General features: G+C 44.0%; 1 protein-coding gene across 1 annotated transcript in view; it reads left to right on the top strand.

The window, feature by feature from the left end:
- The window catches only part of OCA2 (OCA2 melanosomal transmembrane protein), an 866,379-nt gene that overhangs the window by 530,455 nt on the left and 320,879 nt on the right, over window positions 1-15,045 (top strand). The window contains exon 14 of the mRNA XM_069204281.1: window positions 2,247-2,379. Within this exon, the coding sequence (XP_069060382.1) occupies window positions 2,247-2,379 (133 nt within the window). The remainder of the gene's footprint in view (window positions 1-2,246; window positions 2,380-15,045) is intronic.

Below are 15,045 nucleotides of genomic sequence, written 5' to 3'. Positions count from 1 at the left end.
GTTAAGCCAAACAAGACAAAAACTGTTTTTTTGTGGGTGTTCCATGTTCTTTGAAAGAAAGCTCATTAGAGATACTAAAATCCCCCGTTTCCCGCAGGGTCATTCTACCTTTTTTAGGTGTCTGTGCTTTTGCTTTGGTGTTATCCTCTGCAACGAGAGCCATTAGAAACTTTAATAGTGTCTCCTCATTGTTGATCTGCGTTGAGATCTGAATTCTTTGCCTCCTTCACTCTACTACAGTGTCCAGTATTTTCAACCCACTTGCAAAATGCTTGTAAAATGAATATAGTTGGTTTATTTATGGCTCTTCCTGGCTACTTAACTGAGTCTATATTTCATTGAAAGTACACACAGAATGGCCACATGTGCATGGCCTGAAGACCCTTGCAGCTGTAGGGTAGGCGCTTGGAAAATGTGCAGTGAATCTCTGAACTCATTGGCCTGTCTCTGCGCTGGGGCAACAAGCATGATCAGCGCAGCGGCCCGTTGGCTAAATTAATTCATATTTGTGTAATATACGGTACACTTGGAGCCATAGCATCTATGTAGTATGTTTTTCTGGAAACATTAGTTTCTGGAAAGAAAGTCCAGGTGGATGTTATTTTTTCTGGAAACATGTTTAAAAGGTTACACATTCTTACTTTTCTTGAGTCATTAATAAATATTCTATTGCTAGATCTGATAGTATCTCAGAAAGAACTTTAAAGGCAAATGACTGGTCCTGGGAAACATCCAGTAATGGGATCTGCAGGATGACCAGTTTGTGTTTTACCTCCATTGCGGGTCTTGGCTACTTCTGTTGTAGCTAGCCCTGCTCCCCTATCATAGTACAACTAAAAAAGAATCTATTGAAATATCTAATATCTTCCTTTTTGTAGATACTTACACTGAATCACATAGACCTCAATTGTAATAGCTGAGCCCACTGACTTTAATGTGCTTTTATTGGAGCTCATAGCAAGGGTCTGATTTGTGGGACAAATGAGCCCTGGGGAGCTTGATGTTGATACAGGGAATGGTGTGCCAAGGGTAGATCTCTGTACGCATACGGTTTCCCTTCAATATTAACCCTTTTTGTTAATCTAGGTATTTATTACGTGCAAACCTAGTCCCAAACTGCAACAATACACAGTAATAGACCTCATAGCTGACATATCAGGGTACTGAAGCGTGTTTTTAGATCTAAATGTAAACTGAAAAAAGTAAGGCTGTAAACCTCAAAAGTGATCAGAAAGTATAACGGAGTTGTAGTGCCCAGAGAGGGGTCCAGTCTAGGACGGTAGAAAGATTCTGGTTTTGAGACCTTTCTTCATTTGAACCAAAGGAGGAGCCTTTCCCAGTGCCAAGAGGAGGTTGTTCCAGAGTCTAGGTTCATAGACCGTGTGTGTTGGTATGTCCCTTCTGTGTGACTCAGTCCACTGAATGGAGTGGTCCTCACGCTGTCTAACCCCGACACCAGCGATGTACTGGCATGCAAAGGCACATGTGTTTTACACCTTCAGCGAAATAATGATACTTTAATTTTTTCAAGATCCTGAACAATTGTATTGTTGGATGAATCTGTTCCTGTCTGTAACATTATTGCTATTTACGCAGCCTATTCAGAAAATTAAGGTTCAAAGTTATTTTATTCTGCTTTTCTAAGCTTTTGTTTTGATGAGCGCCCCACCTCTGCTCTCTTCCTGTTGGGGACTATTAAACTCGTCCAATAGGTTTGTATGCTGTGGTATGGGGTGCTGCTTATATAAAAACATGTCCAGGGACTGCCTTTGGCTTCCAATCCAGCCATGGTTACATTGCAAGCCAAGTCCTAGCCTGACATCACAGTTCCACCATGGCTGATGTGGCAGAAGGGTAACCAACGAAGTTTAAAAAACATGCTGAGACTTCTGATCTTAAAATCAACATGACAAGTAAGGTCTGGGAAAAAATATTTCCCTATAAACATTTCAGTGGAATTTAGAAGATTAAGTTCAGAACACATTCAGCTGACTTACTATAATTAACTATAAATCGTTGCAATTATTAGGCGTGCATTATGAATAAAGCAGAAATAATTGTTGAAATCTACTTCCTCTGCAAATTTGAGTTAATTTGATGCATTCGCACTTTTTTTCTGCGTAAAGAAATTAATCCATTTGTCTTCCTAAAAATGAGTAGACATAAAAAAAATGGAAGTTTTATGAAATGTTACAAATTGACTTGAAGAAAATAACTCCGGATTTATTTTTGTTTTGTATTCTAAGGGGTTGGATTTTGCTGTGTTCACGGGACATATGTTCATTGGCATTGGTCTTGTTCTTCTCGTCTCCTTCCCATTTCTGCGGCTCTTATATTGGAACAAAAAACTGTACAACAAAGAACCCATTGAAATTGTTGGTGAGTATTGCGTAAAAGAAGCGCTACAGCGGTCAAAGGCAGAGCCAATGGAATTGTGCGATTCTGTAGCTGAAGTGTTTTCTGTGTAATTATACTGCATACTTTTCAGATTTCAACAAATTAGATTACTTACTCAGCAAAGTGGCAAGCGAGGCCCTGCTCGGTTACAAATGCATTGAAAGGTTTATCTGGTCAACTTTAAATTGATGACTACTGAACGGAGGTGTTAAACCGTAATAAGCCATTCTATATAAGTAATGACAAAAAGCAGACTATATCGCCGCAAAACGTGCTGAATTAACTGCATAATTTACTCATTTCTTCTGTATACCTTAGTCACCAGTGTATAATCTGGTCCAGCATCTTGTAAGGGTTCCTCTTGGCTTATAAACCAAAAAAAAATCTTAATATGAGGCAACTATGCTGCGTAAACAAAAAGCCTGGAATGTTCAATAGTCAACGTTTTTTGCGCCTCCTAAAATGGCAAGTGTGAGCTAGTTCTCGATTATTCTGGACTTGTGGAGCTCCTCAGTTTGAGAAATCGAGTTTGAGCAATTGAATTGCCAGGCTATGGAATGCTGTTAACTTTGCAGCTCATCAGTAGGGCTGTTTGAAGTTGTTTTAAATTATTCATATTTCTAATTAATGCCATAACGAATACCGGTCGTTTGTCAGGTGTTCTGCATTTGCATTTTCGTGATAAACCTGGAGCTTTCATGACATTTTAAAGTTGTTGAGAGAAAAAATATCACCAACATCCACCATGTTTCTGTCGCGAGAAAAACAGGTTCAAGTTAACGTGGTAAAAAACTCAACATCCAGCCCTGCTTGTGTGGAAATGTTGCTAATATGTGAGAAAACACTTAAAGCGCGACTAGATATAAGACACGTAGGGAAAGGAGAACACTTTCATAATGCACACTTCGCACAGCCCAGCTTCTCAGCTGCCTTTAGGAGATACTTCAAGCCATGGAGGATCTATGAGAGTTTCTTTAGCACCGACGCTGCGAAAGAGGGTGATTTTTGTTTGTTTTCCAAGGAGAATTTCAGTCCCAGCTTTACCAGTTCTTCATATTTTTCTTTATTTGAAAAAGAGAAGGGAACCCATTTTAAAAGGACAACTTATTTTCTTTTCTTAGAAAGAGGCTGGAGCCACGATTGATTCAGAATTTTGCACCAACACCCACATTTATTACACATACGACAGAAGACTTTAGCTTTTGACAATGTGTGTAACTTGAGGTTGGGTTAAGTCAGATTTTCCTCACGTGTGAATGAGAGACAAGACTGTGTTCAGTTAAAGACTGAGAAGGTGAATTATTAACTTGGAAAGGGTTGACACCACCAACCTAAAATTACGTTATCTTGCTGGGTTATAACACACTTCACTGAAAAACCTCTGCTCAGTGCCTGGTGAGGTTGGCACAAGCAGCAGTCTGTTCCACAGAGAAATACTCACTGTATTGAAGCAATATCACGCAGCATTAATGTTAATAAAATACATTTAAGCAGCTCCTAAACATATTTAAAACATTGACGAAAAATAAACAATTTCACATTAAAATGGTTAAAACAGGACTAATAACAGGCGTTATGGATTTTAACTTTATGTCAAAAAAGTCTACAAGAGTATAGGTGATAAAAATGTAGTTTCAGTCTGTGCATAACGAAAAGTGGTAATTTGACGCCATTCTTGTAGGAAACACTAAAAAATGAAAAGTTACTAGCAAACCTTTCTGCCTCACTGATGTTGGGAGTGCGTGGCCTGAGTCAGTTAACTGTCAGGCATTCACATACAAAGACTTTCAGTCTTTCTGGTACTCTTCTGGGGCACTACAGTCGGAGCTACAAGAGTTATATTGAAATTAAGCCCCTGATTCAGACTGCAGGCAAATGTTTCATCTTCCTGATGATGCTGGAAAAGTCACTTGTGGTCTCTCCCATAGTTCCTACATGATCCATTGTAATCCATTCCTTGCTGCTCTTGATGGCGCCCCATCTCAGCCTTTTCTGTCTGTGAGGCAGTACAGGATGCCCTCTAACAAACCCTTAAAGAGCTTCAACTGCCCAAGTTCAAGTTTAAGGCAGTGTTGAACATGGCCCTCTTTGCAGGATCACCCCAAACTTTTTGCCTTCACCCCTCCTGTTTTCTGAACCCTTTTTGTTGGCTTTTAGGACTCTGCACTTTACCACTGTTAAACAATGCTAAAGTGATTGTGCCCGCTCCTTCAAACATGGTAAAATTGTCTTACACCCAATAGGCACATTTAATTTACTTGTACATCAGTAATAAACTGGTACTACACATACCTAGGGGTCTGTAGATTTACCACTCCCCTAGGATAACATTTAATACTTGATAACTTTCGCTTGGAACAGGTATAAATGTCATGACATGTCTCTAAAAAAAAAAAATATTACTATAAATCATCTTTAATGGTGAAGTCAGATTTTTAGGTCACAGTTCTAAAACAACTACTTTTAGAAAGTTGTCATTTTCGTGTCCTAACCGTTTGGTGCCTGCAGCCTGTGTCCTGGTTCACATGACTCAGTGTAGTTGAGAGGTAGCCTTTGTTAATTCCTCCCAGACAGTATCACAAAGGTGGGACTGTGTGTTGGCAAGATGTGGCATCCTGACCTGATGGAAGGGGTGAACTGTCACCTTTCACACTTTCAATTCAAAGCAGCTGCATCAGCACACCCACATAGTACATCACATCAGGCTTCTGTGACTCCAGACATCCTGAAACCACGGCAGGGAGAGGAAGGAAATTACAGAACCAGGGGAAATCTAGAAGAGATTTTTCTACTTCAGAGCTGGCACCAGGTGTAAATATTGGACATTGAGATCAACATTTGAGTAAACTCCTGGACCTCTGTAAACTACATGAGTACTGCCCAGCTGCCAGAGGACTGCCCTCTTCCTAGATGCCTGCCCTGCTGTTTGATAAGACTGGTTCAGTCCCCTCTTCCAAGGCTACCTGAAGTGCCCCAAAGGTCATCTGACAGACCTCCTTCTTCATAGCTACAGGGACTTGGCAAGCTCTAGAGGCCTCAAACTGCCATTTCGACCTGTCAAAATACACCTTTTGCAACACAAGAGGATGATGGTCAGAGTGCTGAACAATGCAAACGCTCAACCCCAGTCACAGATCTGGGTTTAATCCATTGTTCTTTTGCTCACCATGCACCCCCAGTTTGGACCCAGCCACATGCAAGTCAATGGCGCCCCTTCTCAGCCTTTTCTGTCTGTGAGGCAGTACAGGATGCCCTCTAACAAACCCTTAAAGAGCTTCAACTGCCCAAGTCCAAGTTTAAGGCAGTGTTGAACATGTCCCTCTTTGCAGGATCACCCCAAACTTTTTGCCTTCACCCCTCCTGTTTTCTGAACCCTTTTTGTTGGCTTTTCCACGGAGGTATCGCGGCACTTTCTCGACTTCCGGTTCCGGGTCAACAGCGGTTGACAGCACAGATCAGCGCGCCGGAGCGCAGAGCACAGAGCGGAGCAGCCTAGCGCTCCTGCCCCCCCTAGCACGGGGGTCCCCTTACACCCCCCCCCTCTGCAGACCCCCCCGGAAGCAGCCCGATCGCGGGTGCTGCCTGCGGTGGGGCTTAGGGGCTAGGGGCCACAAATTTCTGGTGGCAAGAGAGGAGGGCCCCTCCGAGGACGACGCCAGGCTTCGGGCCACCAGGTACAGGCCCTCTGCTCCAGGTGCTGCCCGCGACTTGACCCCAGAAGGAGGCAAGTGTGCGGTGAGCAACAGAGGCCAGAAAGGGGCTAAGGGGGGTCAAGGAGGGCAACAGGAGGGCAACAGGGGGGGGGGTAGCCGTACCAGGGTCTGGCACCGGTTCCCTGCCAGGGCGTGCAGCACTCCTCACCCTGACACACCCCCGGTACTCCCACCAGGCAGCTCGTTGCCTCACCCCATCCCCCCTTTGCCCTGCTCCCCCCGCACGCCCCCGCACCCGGCACCTTCCCCAGGGTAGCAGGGCCCAGGAGTGGAGCGGACCACCACCACGGTCCACCAAGGACTGGCACAGTCCAGCAACTCTGTACTCTCTGCACCTCCCCAGGACCCAGGCCCTAAAAAGCTCCTAACCCCCCCGGTGGTGATCACACATTCAGAATTTAAACGTCCATTAAAGTTTCTTTTTGAAGGACGGCACCCTTAACTGCCTCTAAACAACAAAAGGGCTAAAACAAAACAAAAACTCAACAAGGCCCTTTCCCTCACCCCAACAGCCTGCTCAAAATCACCCTGCTCTAAAGGCAGCAAAACCTACCGACCATGAGATCAGGCAAAGCACGAGGCAGTATTACAAACCGTCCAGCAAAACAAGGAAAGAGAAAAAGGAAAGGAGAAAGGCTCCGGATGAAGCAACCCCAAAAAGGAGAGCAAGCAGCGAACAGGATCTCCCCCTCCCATGCAGGAGGCAAAACCTAACAAAGGGCACACTCTGGGGAGGTGAACAAAATTCCAGCATGGAAGAAACGATCTGGAGAGAACCCGGCTTTTGGAAGGAAGCAACCCCGCAGGAGGAGGCTCCAGAGTCCGTAGTCTCTCACAAACATCACAAGATAACTGACTACTTCACTACTACTGGCACCAACACCACCAGAAAAAGGATCGACTCCCTGGGTCCATCCCAAACAAGTCTTGGGGAAATAACCTCACCATGCCAAGACTGGCAACAGCAAGGAAGCAGCGAAAAGAAACTCAGAATGAATTCACCCCCTCGCCTCCCCCTATCGCCAAAAGTAGTGATCAGGAAAAATCACCCCACAAAACTATACGCATCATGTATAGTGCAGGACAATGTGGTACCACCAACTCCTACACCAGCATTCGTCTTCAATCCTAGGCAAGACAAAACTCTATGTAATAACCCCCTAGACGCCACTAAGTACCAATGGACATCTAGCCCAGCGAAACTACCCATCCTGGACTCAGAACTGGTAGCATTCGCAGAACATTTAGAACAAGAATCTCAGGAAGATGGCCCATTCTGTCAAAGTCCAAAACTTCACTCATTCCCAACGTACAACGGTGAAAAAGAAGAACAGGACCTCTGGGATTTAGAACAGGTATCCATAAACGGACCAGCAAAAGCAGAAACAGTGACAGCCGCACAGAAAGCCCCCCATAAAACAACATTAAACAAAGTACTACCAAGTGATAATCAAGAGCCCGACTCAAAATCCCGAGCCCCAGGGGCAGTCAGATCAGAAGAAATGTGGGCCGCAATCGTAAATTCAATGCAAGCAACGGTCATGGCGCTGCAATTTCATTCAAATAAAATGGACATTCAAGTTGACCTGCTAAACACCCTGGCAGTATTTGTCTCCGGGATCGACAGTAAGTTGGAAAAATTAAACGCACTTATAACAAGGGCGCAAGTCAATCACTCCAATGACTTTACAATCTGCTCCTGTAAAGAGGTAGTAGAAAAGATATCCCAACTGCCGCAAATCTTAGAGGGAATACTGCAAGAAATCCGCTCCACCAGGAAGGATGAATATGCATGTATTAAACCGCTCGCCACCATTCTGAAACCCACCCCGAGGGAGCCGAAACAAAAAGAGCAGCAGCCCCTTCCCTCCCTGGCGCCCGCTCCATCAATTTTAAGTGAGGAGAGAACTTTGGCTGACAGCCGCCAACTAGCAAGCGCTCGAAAGGAACCTATGGTGAATCATCCTCCGCTACAGCCCATCAATAAGCCCAGGAATCCTGAGTCTACCACAACCCGGACCCTCTCAAAAAGAGAACGAAAGCGGGCAAGGAAGGGTAGGAAGTCCGCCCAACTTTATCAACTCAACTCGTCAAAGGATCCACCTAAAGACCAGGCGACGTCAAATGGTGGTTACAATAGAGACATTATCACCCACATAAGTACAAACTCTAACACAATAGTAGATGGGATAACATTCCCCGCCTCAGCAGACACTACCCACTTAACAAAGTCCCCCCCGAGACCACACGAAACAATTGGCACTACAACAAACATAAGACCTAGCCCCACAAGGGGTCAGCAGAGCAAAAAATTAAAACCAATTGCGCCTGCGCTGTCCCCCCAATTAACACTGGTCAATGTGGACAGCAAGACTGCAATTAGTCAGAGAGAAGATGACTATAAGGTTCAAGACCAGCACATAGAGCAAAATCAGTCACTTATAACAGACACGAATACCCTCCAGTTACTCTGGATTCCAGAATTCACCTCCAGGTCCTCCACAGATGTTCTTAATCGATCTTCTATCTTAAGAATCATAAAAGCCTTACCGGATCTTCAGTTTGTGGCCTCGAAGGACCTCACAGCTATAAAATGTATTCAAGCAAGAGGCAACCAACACACAGATCCAACACTTACCATCTTCTCGGCTCCAGATATCCCAAAGCGGATCATGAAAAAAAAGGACCTTTTGAAAGACTGGGGCATTGAGGTAACCATCTACAAAGACCGCTATCCAACCCCGTTACTAGCCCCACAATACCTGGGAACCTCCAAAGGCGCATGGTCGGTTCTGAAAGGAGTACATCAGGCCAGCAGACCCATCGAAGAAAGGTGCAGTGAGGAGAACCCACCTACACACCCGCTGACAGTCCAGGTATGGAGAGAAGAAGGGAGGGAAAGAGTGGTTTTGGGTCAACAAAAGTACCCAGAAAGGGAACGGGTAGCGACGGTTTTACCCCCAAGACCGATGGGCAACAATTGAATTGGTAAGGATCAACCCGCACACGGCATTTTATCCATCTGCTCCTGGAATATCGGTGGCCTTCGGTCAAAACTGGAGGATCCCGCAGTAATACATTTTTTCTGCACTTTTGACATCTTACTCATACTGGAATCCTGGGCAATGGAATCAATACCGATAATCGGATTCATGGAATATCATAACCCAGCAACGAAAACAAATAGGCCCGGTAGGCCAAAGGGAGGCCTTGCCATCTACATTAGTACCAGCCTTTTAGTAAAAATCTCTAAGCGTAAGGAGGAAAACCAACCTTTCCAATTTCTCCAGCTAGACGATTGGGGGAAAAACACACAGGAGCCATTGATTCTGGTCAACACATACATCAATCCTAAAAATAAAAAAATCGAAGCAAATACATTTTTAGCGCAACTATTAAGGATAAAAGGTACAGTAAAATCAGCATTCTGGTTAATATCGGGCGATTTCAATCTCGGCTTATTTCACATCCCCAGTGAGGATCACACCCAAACAGTGGCAAGAATGCCTAGCCAAACCCTCCCCAAAAAACTCAGGAAAGACAAAATAGGGGAGAGTTTTATACGCACCTGTGAATTAGTAGGCCTCTTCGCGCTAAACGGACGGAAATGCCCCGATATCCCACTGGCATGGACAAGATTCTCCGGGAAATCAGTCGCCTATCTAGACTACACTTTAGTGTCCCCTGCTTTATATAAGTTAGTAAACACCTTCACCATCATAGACCACATGGAAAGTGACCATAAGCCACAGGTATTGGGGATCTGTGCATCACCGCAAAAACCGTAGAAAGTGGCAGCCCTAAACGGGACTCTAGGCACCGAAAATCTAAAGCGACTCAAATGGTCCTCAGACACCATCAAAACCCAGGCAGAAGAGGCCCTACGAAACCTAGAATCAAATACCACAAGTGGGGCAAAGCTGACAATAGTCTGGGAGAACTTTGCCCTAGATCTCACTAAAAAAGATTCCTTATGTAACACAAGAAAGGGAGCGCAATTGAATCATCGCCAAAGTTCACTTCTACCGCTGCCAGTGTGCAAAAGGAAAGCAGCTGTAGGGAAACTACTAAGGTCTCTACGTAAATCCCCAGATAATGTATCAATAGTAACTGCCCTGAGAGAGCAAAGGAAATTGTACAAAAGGGATCTATGGACCTTTTAAAAAAGCCAAAAAAAAGAGGTTTTGTGGGCCAAACTACATTTTGCGACTAAAACATCTGATTCCAAAAGATTTTGGAAAATCATCAATATAATAGACAATGGCGCAAAAGCATGCAATAACGCAAACATAACAGAGGAAGTATGGGTAGCCCATTTAAAGTCCCATCTAAAAGAACGGATCATCGAAGAAGGCCCTCAAATTCAGTCGCACATGATTAGCTGGGATCCCAACATCCCGGAACCTTTGAAATTTACGGCACCAGAATTACTAAAAATCATTGGGAATTCACGAATGGACTGCGCTCCCGGCCCCAATGGCCTACCGCAAGCACTATTTAAACAAGAAACAGAAAGATGGGCCAATTTCCTGGCAGCAATGTTTAATGACGTGATCACAACAGGCAACGTCCCGGCATCCTGGAAAGGCTCAGTAATCCACCCCATATATAAGGGTGGGTGCGTGCTCTCCCCAAGCAACTACAGACTAATCTCTCTTTTAGACGTTGACCTAAAATACTTTTCCTGCTGTGTGCTAAAACATCTAGAAGCCTGGATCACAGATAACAATATTCTACCCTTCAATCAAACCGGGTTCACCAAGCACCAAGGAACATTAACAAATCTTATGGGGCTAGGCTTGATTATAAACAGAGCAAAAGCAAAGGGGACTCCAACCTATTTATGTTTTGTTGATTTTAAAGCTGCTTTTGACTGTGTCTCCCGCGGTAAATTGTGGGCCAAACTACTTCAGTGGGGGCTGCCACATTCTATTTTTAATACCATCATAATGATATACTCTGATACTTGGGTGAAGGTTAAACTTGGGGATGGCTCTCACCTATCCAGGGCAGTCAAAACAACAGTGGGGGTGAAGCAAGGCTGTGTATTGACCCCAACACTCTTTATCCTGTACATAGCAGACCTCCCCACCAAGTTAAATGGTCACTCATCTCACTCTCCCTCACTGGGCGGCCAACAAGTATCCAACCTACTATATGCAGATGACCTATTACTAATCAGTAATACCAGAATAGGAATGCAGAAATTGTTAAAGGCATTAGAAGAATACTCAGGCTCCAATGATTTAGAAATTAATCATAAAAAATCTAAAATGATTACCTTAAACCGCAGGCCATCCACCCAAGGTAAATGGCATATGAATGGGAAAACCCTAGAGGAAGTAACATCATACCAGATACCTAGGATTGGTGGTGGATGCTAGAGGTAATTACACGGCACAAAAAGAAGCAATAAAAAACAAAACGCAGGCCCTTACTTACGCCTTTTGTAAGCTAGCAAATTCAATCTGTGGTCATGCTCTGAACCCATTAACAGCTGTAATGAGAGCGAAGCTTCTTCCAACTATCACCTATGGGACCGAAATAATGAGGGGGATGGAAGTAGGTCTTCTGGAAAAGCTTCTGATAAAAACCTATAAACGTGTTTTTCGGCTACCTGGGCGTGCATCGCCAGCCCAGGTCAAACTGGAATTCATGCTGGTCAAACAGTCGTTAGCCCGACCGGCGGCATACATTAAATGCTGCTACAAATTGAGCCGCGCTTCAAAGGGGTCTTTAGCCAATCTAGTCTGGCAGGAAATTATCCTAGAAAGAGGGAACTCCAACTACATAAAATTCCTAGAAGAGAGTAAGAGTCTTCTGAAATTAGATGAGGTATGGAACAGGGCCTTACCCATCCCCATTTTCAATAAAGTAGTGAATAAAGCGAGTAAATTACAGAGCCGGCTAGAAGACAAGACCTCATTGTCCCAAAGGGGACATAGTTGGTTGATCCTTAACTCCTACAAAACATTTAAAGAATCACCACTTATGGCGGGCCCGTACTCACGGAAAATCAAGCAATCCTTTCTCAGACTTAGGCTGGGTGAGGTCCCTACCTTAGACCTCATGCCAAAATGGATGAAGGAGCGGCAAGCAGACTCCCAGGAGTGCCGTCTCTGCCATCTAGCAGATGAAAACCTGATGCATGTGGTCTGCATTTGTCCAGCCCTGGCGGCTGAAAGGAGACTCTTGCTGAAAAAAGAATTTAACGTCTTAAGAATTAAATCCTGCAGACAAGCACTAATTGCAGCCTTTAACCCTCAAAATACTATATTGAACATTAGGCTGGTTCAATTTCTGGAAATTTTCACTCATAAAACCACGACCTCTCGAAATGTCCAGATAGAGGGAGGGCGGAAACGATAGCGAAATTCATATAATCTGCTTCGTATATCCTAAAGAAGGGAAGGCTCCTATGTAGTTCACAGAGTTGCTTAGCTCGTGTCATGATGAAGTCCGGCTTCAACAATCAGACGTAAGTAGGGGTAGATAAAATTGATGGAAGGCCTCCCCCCACTTTCTTATTTTTACCAATGTCTCAGTTGTCTGCCACTGTTTTCGTTAAATATCTCGGGGGAACGATCTCATATAGCTTTTCATTTTAAACATAGGATTTTATCCGGCGTTGTATTCATTTTACATTAAAAAAAAAAGATTGTTCTGTTGTCTCATTATTAATACTCATAGCACCAGTATGTTCCTTTCTTAAAATCTGTATATAGAAGAAAAACTCACTAACCACTTCACCTAAAGCTAAAGAACTGTAATTGCCTTTTTGCACTAAAATTGTTCTGTTAAATGTTTATGTGGAAGGAAAGTTTTATGGTTTTAATTAACTAATAAACTTGTGTTTTACCTATAAGTCACAATTCTTAAAATGCCACTTTTAGAAAGTTGACATTTTTTTTTGTCCCAACCAACTGTGCCTTTCTACCAGTGGGTCACATGTTTGTGAATAGCTTTGCTGTTGGGCATTGTGTATTTTTTTTCAGACTGTGTGACAAAGAGGAATTAGGTGTGGACAGGATGAGTTATCCTGACAGGACAGCTAGGGAGGTGCTGTACTCATCTTCAGTTACACTTCAAAGTGATCCCAGTCCTGCCCTTCCTTTTGTCATCCTAGACAGTTTGGAGCCTGGACCAGGGGAAGAACTGATCAGAACCAGTTTTGGGGGTCGGCCAGGGAATTTCACAAAGGCTGGCACCAAGTATAAAAATAGAACCTTCAGAACATTCCTGAACTTGTGGAAAATTCAAAAGAAGGATTATCCTACTGCAAGAAGAATGCCATGCTGCTTGAGGGGCAGCTGCGCTATCTGAAGAAGGAAAGACTGGACCTGCCTTGATCCCAGGCTACCCAGTGTGACTCCGAAGGTCAGTTGGCTGACATCCTGTGTGAGCTATGGGGACACACAAGAGGTGCCCAAAGGTCCTGGACCGTAGGCTGGCATCAGTGGAAGCTCCTTCAAGAAGAACAGGTGAGGATCCTAAAGTTTAGGCTCCTTGTGACCGTGAATGAGTCAGTTTATGCTGAAACTCTCCCACCTGCGACAACTGCCAATGCATAGTTCCGGTGAGACTTGCTCTAACGATGACCAGGACTGTCTGAAATGAAAGGCAATGCGAGACCTGTGCTACAGCAACAGCAGACTGACTACAACCAACCCGAGACTCCTGTGACGACCGGCTCTTCACAATACAGTAACAACCATCTGTCACACAACTCACTCTTCGAGCCGAAATCTTCTTCCTTGCGGTCTCCTCAACCATGAACAGAACTCTTGTCATTGTATGTATTAAAACATGTAATCTACTCTTCTAAATTTTGGGGGGGATTATTCTTGTGTTGTGTGTTAACTTTTACTGTTTGTGTGCTGCATAAACACTTTACACATTTCCTCTAAGTTAGGCCTGACTGCATTTCTGCCAAGCCACCATAGGGTTGAGAAGCAGGTTAAGTTAGTGACTTTTGTGGTTCACCTTGGCAAGGATTGTGGTTGTTGCCTGATTGGGGCTTTCACTTCTCTCAACTAATAAACTCAAATTATTACAGACTCGACGACCCAAAGTAGCCTATTCACTAGGACTTTGGTGAATACCCTAGACTCTGGACCCTATTCAGAAAGATTGGCCTGTAAGAAGCACATAAATCTTATAGGGATCCAACCTTTGGAGTGACAGTGGTCATATTGTTCCTTAGGTCTTGCTGTTGTGAGTTTACATCCGCAGATTCATGCATGTCATTTGCTTGGTTAGTTTTGTTTAGAGAATGCCAAAGGGAGCTCATTTGTTCCAGGTTATCCAGTTTCGAGCTCTTCCACGGAGGTGGGAGTTCCTCAACGGAGAGTCTTTCTTCTAGCAACTATTTCAGCTTGGCTAAGCAATTCCATCAGTAGGTCATGAAGAAACTATGTTAATCCTTATTTTGCACCGGTTATACTGGCTGCATGTAAGTTTGCCTAATACTATGCATATGTTATCACAATTCTCACCGTGCCCTCTGTGCGCCTAACCCCTACCTCATTGTGACGTGTTTATCTTCACCTGTTCTAAGCAAGAATAGAAGCTGCCAGCTCTGTATTTACTTTTGCTTATTAGCTTCTACGATGCCAGCGAGATTCTTTTCACAATTTTGACATAGCGATGTTTGAGCTCGGTATTGTGCACCTTAATTGCTCTCAGGGTACACCGCTGCTTGTCTGATTAACATTCCATTTTGAGCCGTAGAGGAATTATTTCAACCTAACAAGTTCCTTCTGTCGTGCCCTTTTCTTCTAAAAAAAAAAAAAAAAATGCCATGGTCTTCCTTTGGGCATGGATTTAAGTGATTTCTGTAGCGCTTGAACGAAGCGATGGACCTAACGTTCAGCTCAAGGCTGGACTCAGTTTACTCCCTGCAGAAATCCATGGATCGATTGGTCATGGAGGAAGT

The sequence above is a fragment of the Pleurodeles waltl genome, chromosome 8 (assembly GCF_031143425.1).
Source record: "Pleurodeles waltl isolate 20211129_DDA chromosome 8, aPleWal1.hap1.20221129, whole genome shotgun sequence".
In the NCBI taxonomy this organism is placed as follows: domain Eukaryota; kingdom Metazoa; phylum Chordata; class Amphibia; order Caudata; family Salamandridae; genus Pleurodeles; species Pleurodeles waltl.
Note: the sequence above shows the minus strand (reverse complement) of the source record. Positions and strands in the feature narration are given on the sequence as shown.